Source organism: Charadrius vociferus, unplaced genomic scaffold (genome assembly GCF_000708025.1).
Source record: "Charadrius vociferus isolate BGI_N301 unplaced genomic scaffold, ASM70802v2 scaffold163, whole genome shotgun sequence".
NCBI lineage: Eukaryota > Metazoa > Chordata > Aves > Charadriiformes > Charadriidae > Charadrius > Charadrius vociferus.
This window is the reverse complement of record NW_009648332.1, coordinates 7,844,802-7,857,003: the sequence shown is the minus strand read 5'-3', so window position 1 is coordinate 7,857,003 and position 12,202 is coordinate 7,844,802. Positions and strand designations below refer to the sequence as shown.

Genomic DNA, 12,202 nt, shown 5'->3' with positions numbered 1-12,202 from the left:
CCGGGACCCCGCCGCGGGGCTCCCGGCTGCGGGCTCGGCGTGCGTGGCCCTTGGGACTGGCGGGGTACAAGGCCCCGTTGTTGGGCCTGGGAAGGAGGGGGGGGGCGGCTGAGGGGTCTGTGTGTATATGTAGGTAGATATACGTGTGTGCGTGAGTATATATATATGCGCGTATGTTTGTAGATATACGTGTATATATGTACATGCATGTGCCTGTTTGTGTGTGTATGGGATAGCCCCCGCGGGAGGTGCATGATAACGCCGGCCCCCTTGTTTCCCACCCCCCTCACCCCTCAGAGCTGGAGAGGACGGACAGGACGGCGGCAGAGAAGGGCAGTGGGCAGGCGGAGAGATGGCGACGGGCGCAGATGTGCGGGATATCCTGGAGCTGGGCGGCGTGGAATCGGAGAACACAGGCACCATCAACAAAAAGGATATCATCAACTCGGATAAGGTGAACTGCAACACCCTAAGGGGCTGGTGCTTGTTTTATAGGCACTGGCTGTCTTTGCATGTGGTGGCTGGGGTGAATATTGGAGAAAAGATGGATTAAAGCATGTTCCTACCATAGTCCGTTTATTTTTGGGCTTCCTAGGAGTGTCTGGACATGCTTGGAGGGCCCCACACCTGGGTTCCTGGTGTTCTTAGTTAACTATGCTGTGTGGCATTTGGGGCAGTATTTAAGCTGGAACTGTGTAAGGGGTGTCCTGGTGGTGAGCTGGGCCTGGCCCCAGGACGTTTTCAGCTGTCTCTAAAATTCCCAGTTTGTGGAGTAAGTGTGAAGTGTGTTTGCCATCTAGCCCCCAAGTAGATGGAAATAGTATAACAGTTCTGTTTTAGAAGAAAACATCGTCTGACTTAAATGAACAGTAAATGTCTTCAAACGATGGGAGCAGTCCCCATGCAGGAAGGGTGTGTGGCTGGATTTTGGGAGAGCTGTGGTGTGTTGCCTGTGGGAATGCGGGCAAGTTAATAAGCTCTGTTAAGGATGTATGCTGTCATGTACTGTGTTCTGTGTGGTAATATGCTATGGTATGCTGTTGCCTTCTGTGTTTTAAATTCAGGCAAGGTCTTGGCTGTCCCATGCTTTGCAAGGTGTTGGGAAGGTCAATTCATGAGTTAGTTATGAGATGTGGAGGTGTTTGGAAATCACTGGGGGAGATGATACCCCCAGGAGCTTTCTGCTACAGAGATGGTCTGATATGAAGTAAAGCCTGTGTATTTGTTTGAAAAAAAAAAAACAAACCAAAACCCATACAAAACCAAACATTCACAACCACCCCATCCTTGAAAGTACTTACTGAGTGCCTTTGCTTGCCTCCAGTGAAACTCTGAAGAGAAGCACAGTGTTTTCATGACTGCCTTTCTGGGGTTAGGACACATCGTATAATTGGTGTGATGGAAAACTGATGAGTTTCAGTAATTTAAAGGTTGAAATGTTAAAATCACCAGTTATCAGCTGTGTTGGAATACTGTGTCTGGTGAGCAGCTCAATTCAGCCTGCGATCTTGTGGCACTGAGTGTTCAGAGTTGCAAATCGTTTGATTTCAAAGTGTTTGTCTGTTAGCTAGAGAGACATGAAGGAGTACTGGTGGCTGTCTGTCTGTCTCTCTTTGGGAGCAGAGAATAAGATGGGTTTCTCCTCAAATCTACTCTAATGGAAAGAGAGAGGAAGGGCAGGTGCAGTGAGAGGTTTGGGAGGAGTGCAGGAGGCCACTTGTGGCTGTGGCTGAAACATTCTGAATTTCTACAAAGTACAGAAACTAAATCAAACCAAAGGTCTAAGCCATTATCACATGGAGAGAGCGAAGTTGCTAATAACAGTGCAGCACTTCATCAGGAAATAGATCTGTTCTCAATTAGAAAAGAAACAGATTGATGTCTTTAAATAACAAGAGAACTGTGAAGTACTTTCCAGTCCATTAGTGACAGAGAATGTTAAAAAAAAAATTACTAGGCATAAAAACATTTAAATCAGCTGGACCAAGTAATTTGTTCTCAAGTCCTAAAATTGCTGGCTGAGCTGATCTCTGCCCTGCTGATATTAACTTTTAATAAATCTGGCAACTTTGGGGGAATTCCAGAAGCCTATGTTCAAATCGGGTCTGTGGTGACCTGTGGGTAACTGCCTTCATTGGCTTTACTTCACTCCTGGGTAAAGTGATGGACACGCTAGGACAAAGGTGTTTGATTGGGAGTGGAAAGGTGCTAATATAATGAATGTCTGCCATGAAGTTTTATGGAAAGTAGTTGTAGTCCAAGCTAATAGATAATTATTTTTTAATGAGATTTTGAATTTGTTTGATAAAGGTGACTGTATGGATTTAATACAATTTATGATATAGTGTTAGTTTTACTACTGCAAAATATACTGATTTAAAAGTTGGTAGCCATATGGTAAACAAGTACTTAAAAGTAGTGACATGGCTAGTAGTTATAAAGATGGTACAGTTAGACAAAATGCTCTGAACTACTCAGTAAACTTGGCCCACTTAAATAAAGTATACCTTGTCAATGTGACTGTTACTGTGTTTACCTGAATCCAAAGCTGATTACTTTATAAAATTGTATATGTGATATGAGGTGGACTGTGTCTTAGAAACCATAAGTTCTGACAAGGTTTTAAGGGCCAGATGGAGTCGTCTATACTGAATTCCTAGTTTGAAGAAGCTATGTTAAAAAAAAAATTAAAAAAATTTTCTTTGCTGTATAAATGTGAGGGCAGAGGCAGGAATGGGGATTTACTTTTGTAGATGATACCAGTAGTTTTGTTGTGGGGCTACTGCAAGGGCTTGATCGCAACTGATAAAACCTGAAGTTTCTGCAGAACAAAGTGGCAAAAACTAAGAGAGAGTGGGAAGACATTTCTTATTATCTGCTCTAAAAGGTAGAGAATCACTTAATTAAATGCATTAATACCTTCACGTGAGGACAGTGCTTACCTGGTAAAAAAAAAGGCTTAGTGCACCAGCCCCTGAAAACTACAGCCAGATATTCAACTTGGAATTTAAGTGTGTGTTATCAGCAACAAGAAGTGTCTGAGTACTGGTGGGTGCTATCACTGAAAGTGGGCATGTTTTGTCTGTCAGTGTCTTCCACCAGGAACAGGCACTTTCTTGGAGAAATTCAAGGTGCCTAAAACCAGATAAAAGGAAAAAACATTACAGGGCGACAGGTTATGTAGTTTAATGTTCTCTCAGGGATTGCTACTTCTAAATCTAAAACGCAATTCTTTTGTTTCAGAAAAAATCCAAGAAATCTTCAGAGACATTGACATTTAAGAGGCCAGAAGGGATGCACCGAGAAGTTTATGCACTCCTCTACTCTGACAAAAAGTAAGTGTTTGTGGTCATCTGTGAAGATTGTGGGGTAGCCTGGGCTTTTGGTGGCAGGGCAGCATCCTCTTGAAACCATGGGCGGTCTTGCTTCCTGCATTCCCCTTTGTGCTTGGCCTATGCTTGTGCCCTTCTCTCTTAGACAGTCATGGGCCATGTCTGTTTTCTCTCTTCTGAATTTGAGGGGTTTGTGCTGGATAGGAGATGAATTAGGTACATGCACAATAGTCTAGTGCAGACAAGGCAGTGTTCTTACCCTTCTATATTTAATTATTCTTTATTCACAACTGGGAACAACACCTGCTTTTATTTCTGAAAAAAGAGTTCTGCTGCGGCCTGTATTTAGCTTGTTATGGATTGTGCCCTTGCCCCAGGGGTCTCTTGCATAGTTTGCTTTCCAGATGGTTCTGTTCAAACCCATCCATGCTGAACATTCTGTCCTCTGATGCGGGAAGCATTGGAGTCTGGGAAGTGCATAACCTGGAATAAAGCTTAAACTCGGGTTTTTCCACACTAAGCATTGTGGTGGCGGATCCCACTGAGTCTGAAATCTCTTTGGGTTTGTCCTGGGCTACTTCTTGCTTCTTGTCAGCCAGCGCTTTTCTCCACCACAGGGATGCACCTCCGCTGCTGCCAAGTGATACAACTCAGGGTTATCGAACAGTCAAAGCAAAACTGGGGTCCAAGAAAGTCCGGCCTTGGAAGTGGATGCCTTTCACAAACCCAGCGAGAAAAGATGGAGCAATGTTCTACCACTGGAGGAGAGCAGCAGAGGAAGGGAAGGACTACCCTTTTGCCCGGTTCAATAAAGTAAGTGGGAGCACTTTCAAACAAAAGCATATAAATAGCAGCTGGAAAATACCCTTCAGTCAACTTCTTGAATGTCCAGATAGGAAGTTGGTTCTTTCAACAAGTGAAGGCTGAGTTAGATTTGGCAATTGCATTTTAAATTGCAGCATGACCTGCAGCCATGTGATCACAGACTCCAGATCATCCAAATGTGCCTCCAAATCATTCAAGCTAAGTGGTCTCAGTATGTGGTCAGAGCTTGCTAGAGCCCCCTGTGTTTCAGGTGTGCAGTCATTGATTTGGAAAGGAGGCACTCTGCCATCTAATTCAGTTCCTAACCAACATCCTTCCCCTGATTACAGGCTCTAGGTAGTAAAAGATATTCTGTTCTGAGTGCGACTTTAAAGTCATAAGTCTTGTTATTTTGCCTGGTATGAAAAAAAATTGCCTGAGCTTTGTGGCCAAAAAGCTGGCTTGTGGCCTTTTGGCCAGATTCCAGCACAGATGCTGAATTACGTTGCGTTCCCTCTGAAATTGCTCTTGTGGTATCAGTGTGGTGCAGTACCCTGTTCTTTGTGTCTTATATTAAATTGTCACTGTGTTGTTGTAATCTCCTGCTGTCTTTTGTCCCAGATGTATCTGCTTTGAGTGGCTGGGGCTTTCATGTGTATGCACAAAGAAAACTACATCAAGATTTATACTTCAAAGTCAGGACCTCCAAAGTTAGGAAGGAGGAGAGTTAGGGTGCCTCCGTAATATAATTTAACCCCCTTCATGATGCAAATCTGAAGGGGGGAAAAAAGTATGTGCTAACAGGATTCCACAAAAGCTCTGCTTGCGTATAACTGTATACAACATTTTAAGTTTGTAACCCACAGAGCATCAGCTCTAACAAAGCCTGGCTTCCTGCAGAGTTAAGTGGTTGGTTGACCTTATATGTTAGAAGGCTCAAGCTCTGACTGATGCTTTTCCTCTTGCTGGGACGTTGGTAAGAGCCTCCTGTGGTATCTCTTCTCTGATGTCTAGGGTGGAAGTCTGAAGCGTGACTCACTTAGTCAAGGCACCTACCTAGCTGTCTGAGCGAAACTTTGGGAGTGTAATTGTCTCTGAGACTCTACTGCTGTAACAGTTTTTGGCTGAGTTCACCCAAGTTTATCAGAGGGGGCCACACACGAGTGTTGTAATTATACGATTCTAGTTTCCTTAACTTTATCGTGTCCCATGAATTGACAGACAGAGGAGCCTTCATCAAGGCTGCAACCTTTAGATTAGTGGTACAGACCTCTGCCATCTGCACTTGCACAACTACATAATATTATGAGCAAGTTGTTACCCTTGTGGATCCGTGTGAGAGGATAGAAGGCACTGATGAGGAGTTTTGCAGATATTTGCCATGTCAGAGGAATTTATTTACTTTTCCAAACTCTTCTGTGGGCTCCTTTTCACGTACTTGATACCTCTGCCTGAATCTCTTGCTCCCCTTGGCATAAGCCCATTTTCCTATGTAGTCTGTCCTCTTGGTTGCTCACGCTCTGCGTCACTGCTCAGTTGCTTTGCTTTTTTTGTGTGCTTCCAGTCTCTGAACCAAATCCCTCCTTTTCATTGTGAGATCCAAAATGTAAACTTACGTTTCACAGTGTACACTGAGCCTTGATCCAGGCTGTGAAATAGGAATATAAAAGCAGCTTTGCTAGTGTCAGAGCAAAGGCCTCTCTCAGCTGATATTCTGTTTCTGGCCACCATTAGTAAAAGCTTAGAGAAAGAGCATGAGAATGGGGCAAATAGAGAGCATTTTTTCCTGGCTTCTGGTGGTCTTTGGCTTAAGGATTTTTTTAACTTGGAATTCATGTTTAATAATTCTTGCTAGGTACATTCAGGGCAGAAAGCTGCTGTGTGAATATCCTATGGTAATGAGTTCCTCAGGTTAATTTTGTATGGTGTGCCAAGGTGCTTTCTTCTGTTCATTTTAAACTGCTGCCTTGGGGTTTCATTTGATGCCTATGAGATCTTGTGTTACATGATGTAGTAAATTGTCCTTGCTGTGTACTGAGTATTCTGTAATTTGACATACGTCTGCCCTTCTGTGCCCTGTCTCATCCTTGTTGTTCTCAAATATAATTTATTTTGAAATGGACTAGGAGTGCGTGTTTCACTTAAGGAACCATAGCATGTTTGTACATTGGCTGTGTTTCTCTTTATTTCCCTGATAATTTTTACTGTTCAGTTTGTCTTTTCACCACTAGTAGTCATTGTGCTGATGTTTTCACAGAACTGTCTCATGGCTCCAGGATCTTGCCTGAGCAGTTTCAGCTAATTTAATGGCCATCATTGTGTAGGTTTATAGTGTGAAATGTAGGACTGAGAGGGGTTTTTCCAGGCCATTGAATCCTCTTCTTGGGTCTTTCAGGTCCTGCACCATCCAGTCTCTCAAACTGGTCAAGTTCCTTTTGAAAAGCACTTGGGTTTTCCTGCCCCCGTCCTTCCTTGGGAAGCAATTCCAGACTGCCTCTGCCCCATTTCTCATTTCCAGGTTAAATTTTCCATGTGAAATTGGCATTTCTGTGCAAGCCAGTTTCTTTGTCCTTATTTCAGTTGTTCTTTTCTTCCTGTGGGTATTCCTTTCATTCATCTAGCGTACTTGAAGCCTGCAGTCAGATTCCCTTTCAGACTTCCTTTGCTAGGCTCCTTTCTCTTCCAATCTGCTGTGGGAAGACAAGCTCCCCACCCCATTACTCATCCTTGTTGCTCTTCTCTGTACTTGTTCCCATTTCAGTTCATCTTTCCTGAACAGGGGTCAGTAGAGTTATAGTTGGTATTCCTGCCAAGGTCTTGTGGTGCAACTGAAACTCTGCCAGTTTCTGCTGGAAATCCCTCTCGGGTGGTCATATTTGCATTTTCATGGCTATGTTGCATTTGAACTTATAGTCATGCCGTGGCTGGCTCAAGCTTTCCATCCGATGAATTCCCACCTTCTTGCTTCTCAGAAGTTCTTACCTCAGCAGCCGTGACTGCGGCTAAGGAATTGTTTTGGGGACTGCTCTTTGCTCTTGTCCCATTCTCTTCTATGATCGGGCATCTGCTGCCTTCCCTTCCATCCACTGCAGAGGGCCCTGCTGGCTCTTTTCATATATGTGTGCTACTCTAGAAAATATATATATCTATTTCACGATGTACATAGGACGTCCTTATAGTGTCTAGTAGGATGGCTTTTCTTCTGGTGGATGTGGTAATTGAAGATTGAGGTGCAGTGCATCCCCAAGAGATAGGCTTCACCGTTAAGCGTCTGTGTCTGTGATGGAAGAAGGGCAGTAGACCTAAAGAGGTTCTTATTTGGAGGCTCAGAAATGCTCATCTGAGCTGTATGGAGTTCATGGGGATGACTTTTCTGGCGTAGGACTCAGGAGGGCGTAGAGGTGATGAAGCATGTTTGCTGCTCACGTGCACACAGTGTTTTCTTGTGGAGACAGGACCTCCTCAGGCCGAGCAGAGTTCCAGTGCAGGAGTGGTGGGAGTGGAGGGAGGAAAGCACAGGCTTGTTTGTGCTTTTGCTTTACCATGTGCTAGGACTTCCCCTAATACAGTAAGTATTTTTACTGTTCCTTTAGTACTCATGTGACACTTATGTTCTGGATAGAGCCCTTGCAGAGCAGTTCCAGGCTGTGGACAGTGGTGTGGGTTTCGCCTTTTAGGCACCTGGGACACTCTGAGAGTTGGACTGTCGTTTGGCCCTGTGGCCCTGTTGGACAAAGGGTGGATGAGGAAGGGAGGGACAAAGTTGTTTGCCAAGTTTATGGCCCTCAGTTGTACAGCACTCAGCCTTTCAGATCTTCATGGCACTGTCTGCACCAAACATGAAAGAAGTGGGTTGTGTGTCAAAGCAGAAGGTGTGCTAAAGGCTAGGAACTGCCGCTCCTTGCCTTTCCCGTTCTTCACGTACAAGTGAGCGTGTCCCAACCCAAGTAGAGTCGACTGTCAGAGCAGTTTATGTCAAGGTATTGGTTCTGCTATATGGAAGGAATGCAGGGAGGCTGGCTGAACCTTGGTTTCACTGTCATGTTAGCCTGATAATTTTGAAACCTGTTGTCAGGATGTGGGTTGCTGACCTCTGCCTGTGTCAGCCACCTGAAACAGGTTTCAGCCTCCCAGGCGGTATTTCCTGGTAGGCTCCTCAGAACATCATGTTTCTGGCCCTGAGATCACACATTGCTCCTTATCAAGTCCTCTGCCTGCTCATCACGTTTTCTACCAGGACCCATGCTCAGGGTCCTGGCAGCCCCCTGCTGTTAGCGCACTACTCTTGTTCTTGGCTCAAGTATCTCAGCCCTTACCAGCTGGCAGTGAGAACAGCAGTACTGCAAGAGAGCTACCATGTTTTTCTTTTCTCTGCATAGACAGTGCAGGTACCTGTCTACTCGGAGCAGGAATACCAGATGTATCTCCATGATGATGCGTGGACCAAAGCTGAGACAGACCACCTCTTTGACCTGGCTCGGCGTTTTGATCTGCGCTTTGTGGTGATTCATGACCGCTACGATCACCAGCAGTTCAAGGTGAGTCCCGGGAGCCAAGGTGCTGCTAGCAACCTGCTGCTACGGCACGTGCAGGGCTCGTTGCACTGCAAAGACCAAATTACCCTTTATATCAACTTAATTAGGGGAAAATAATGAATTATTGGCAGCAAGGAATATTGAATTTCCAGCACAGGGCATTGCTGCTTGCTTTGTTTCTAATTAAATCCACTGTGACTTGTGCTCATTCCCTGTTGTGTTTTATTAGAAAGTTAGAAGGCTTGCCCCTGTCAGGAGAACAACTCATTGTTCCCTGAAGATAAGGCAGCTGGGGAGTTTGTTTAGCTGAGCAAGATAGGTGTCCTGGATTCCAGTCTAGTCCTGGGAGAAGAATCTGCTAACGGTCCCTGGGGATTGGGATTTTTCCCCAGTGCGGCTCCTGACTTGTGGTCTGACCTGGTGCAGGTTTCTGTCATCTCTGCTGTGAAGCAGGCACCATCAGTGGTCTGAAGATGCCACCGTGGTGTCATGATCATAAATCTCCTGGAGCTGCTGGTTCCATGCCTCTTGGTAACATGAGGGAATGATGTGACTCTTACAGAACAGCTCCAAATGGTGGAGATTTTTGTTGCCCTCTGAAATGCTCACGTGAAGAGCCTGTAGCAAAGTGGAATAAGAAGAGTTTGCCCAGCTGGGCAAGCCAAACACCTTTGGTACTTGGAGTAAGGGAAGACACCTCAGGCTCCATGTAACAATGGACAATGAATTGTTGCAGCTAATACCTTCTTGGTTATGGCTTGAATGGCCATTGGCTGGAGCAGCTCAGAGGAGGCCTCCTGCACATTTGTCACTGTTTCCTGTTTGTGGGTTTTCTCCTCTCTGAGACAACTATCCTTGCATCCTTTTATCTGGGAGTGCTTCACTGCTGTGTTGTCTCTAACCCTTAGCGGTATTGTTGGACCCTCTGATGGGTGTTTTTAAAGCAGTAGCTTTAAATGGCAGTTAATTCACGCAGTTCACTGAGAAACGCCCCCTCCCCTGTTGTTCTACTGGGACCAGCAAGGCTTCCTGCTGCTTTTCCTCTCATGTAGCGTCTTACATGCTGCCATCCTTCAGCCAGTGGTCCTTAGCTGGCTACTGCACAAGGTTTTGCTTGGTTCTTCCATAATGTTGTGCTCCTGTGATGTCTTCCATAGAAAAGATCAGTGGAGGACCTGAAGGAACGATATTATCACATCTGTGCCAAGCTGGCTAATATTCGTGCTGCTCCGGGCACAGACCTGAAAATCCCAGTCTTCGATGCTGGCCATGAGAGGCGAAGGAAGGAACAACTGGAAAGGCTGTACAATAGGACACCAGAGCAGGTAACTTGGGGAAGCATCACTCATCCAAAAGATTAATGATAAGTTGAATCAGTAGGTGAATGAAATAGGCCAGAGGGTGGGAAAGGGAAAGAAAGACTGGACAAGAAAAGAGCAACACCTAAGTACTGCTTTTGTTGTTGAGTTCATGTCATTTTAAGGAATACAAAAGGACAATAACTGGGAAATATGACTATGCAGGAGAGATGGCTAGGTGAGCCCTGGTAACTGCCAACATGATCTCTGGTAACTGCCAACGCCTTCTCTGTGACACTTACTGTACTAGTCCTGTGAATAGAAACAAATTTTTAGATCAGTGTCCTTATGAGTCCCTGAGTCCCACGGGGAGAGAATTATTTCCTTTGAGGTAAAAATCTTGCCAGAAAATATCAAAGACACTAAATCTGCATGTTTAGTTCTCCTCTTTGTTGAAGCTGTGTAACGGTCCCAGGGTTTAGAGGTTGAGGAACTGTGTCCCTTCCGAAGGCTGGGAGAGAGCATCCTTTTTGTTAGTAGTTCCCTCTAATGACAAGTTTATACATGCAATGAGTCTACTTGTCCTTCCCACCTTGACCGGTGTGCTGATACTAAGTGTAGCTACTCTAGGTTCTACATGCTATGTCTGGGAGGGAAGCCAGCTTTTCACAACACTGCATTAGCAACTACAGTATATTTGGGCTTTTTTACCCTTCTGTCTATGCTCTTGGTATCTGTCTGGAGGTGGGATTAATCACTTATGGATGCTGCTGAAGAGTGCATCACAGATGTTGTGATACAGTACCTGCCCGTTTGTTGACTGGCATTGTCGTGGATATAGGGTAAGGCTGTGGAGCCTAATGTGCTCTGCAAATCCAAGATACTAGGCAGGGGAGCTTAAAGTCATTCCCAGGCCGGCCCAGAGCAGAGCTGTTATCAGTAGATGGCCCCCTTGCCTTGCTAGGCCTCCTCTGCTGCTCTGATTGCCTTTACGTGCTCTGGTCTGCAGGTGGCAGAAGAAGAATACCTCATCCAGGAGCTCCGAAAAATCGAAACCAGGAAGAAAGAGAGAGAAAAGAGAACCCAAGACCTGCAGAAGCTCATCACAGCTGCTGACACCACCACTGAGCAGAGACGTGCCCCCTCCCCCCCTGCTTATGCTCTGGTTGGTAATGTTTTTCCTTCAGCAATCGTACTGGGATCAGGCCCTCAGCTCTTTTTAGGGGAGTAGCTGCTGGCTGCCTTCTGGCAGATGCTTTTTCTGTTATGTCTTTTAGAAGACAGATTGGTCTAAGGCAGCCATTGTCAGAGTCCTCTGGTGTGCTCTCTGTCTGTCTCCATTTGAAAAATGCCAGTTTAAGTCCTGCTTCCCTATTCCTCTTTGAGAAATGGGATGAAATGATGCCAGCCATTCATGCCTCATGGCAGGGAGAAGCAACTGTCTCCCTACTTCTCCCAAGTGTATTCTGGTACTGCTGTGCAGGATTATCCCACAAACCCGTTGTCTTTCACCTGCCTTCTTTTTCTAGTCGAGGTTTCCCTTTCCCTTCCTAATTCTGGGTCTCAGCAGCATCTCCCTAAGCTCAGTACATGCCCCTCTCCTGATCCTCAGCTGTGATCAGAGCAGTCCTGCTGGGTGACTCTTGTATTCTGGGAGTTATTGCTTCTCATTTTTCCCTGAGCAGAGCTAAAGTCGAAGGAGCCCAGAACACAGGTTTCAATTCACATTTGATGTTGCCTCAGTTTCCCTTTCTGGAAAGAGGACAGCCTGGACTGAACTAAATTCAGCGCCTTCAGTAGGAAAGGGCTGTCACAAAATCTCAGATGTTTCCAGTGAGCCCCTGGGAATTCCTGTCCTTCCACCTTGTGAACAGAGAGCACTTGTGTCATTGTCCTCCAGAAGGGTCTGTGCAGGGAGGGGAGAGAAGCAGTGAATGCTAGACAGTTATTGCTTGATGAAGTGTGCCTAATGGCCACCACTTCCTTAAAACATTGTTTTGGTTCCCCCTCTGTCCCTCTGTGTAATTAATAGAATATCGCTGGGCACCCTGTGCGTTGAATTCCCTTGAGGGGTGATCCGGTAAAGCTCAACTGTGATTGGCATATCTCCCTCTAAAGAAAGCAGCTCATCATTGGTGGTGATGGAGAGTGAGGCTGGAAAGATGCTGAGGATGCCAAGGTGAGGGAGTCCAGCCCTAAATATTGCCGTTCGGCTGGTGCCTGTCTGCAGGCA

General features: G+C 45.6%; 1 protein-coding gene across 1 annotated transcript in view; it reads left to right on the top strand.

Annotated features, from left to right (window-relative positions):
* The first annotated feature begins 303 nt into the window (after window positions 1-303).
* DMAP1 (DNA methyltransferase 1 associated protein 1) overlaps window positions 304-12,202 on the top strand; it is a 33,468-nt gene continuing 21,569 nt past the window's right edge. The window contains exons 1-6 of the mRNA XM_009884861.1: window positions 304-454; window positions 3,244-3,335; window positions 3,950-4,145; window positions 8,516-8,674; window positions 9,829-9,996; window positions 10,979-11,134. Of these exons, the coding sequence (XP_009883163.1) occupies window positions 353-454; window positions 3,244-3,335; window positions 3,950-4,145; window positions 8,516-8,674; window positions 9,829-9,996; window positions 10,979-11,134 (873 nt within the window). The 5' untranslated portion in view covers window positions 304-352. The remainder of the gene's footprint in view (window positions 455-3,243; window positions 3,336-3,949; window positions 4,146-8,515; window positions 8,675-9,828; window positions 9,997-10,978; window positions 11,135-12,202) is intronic.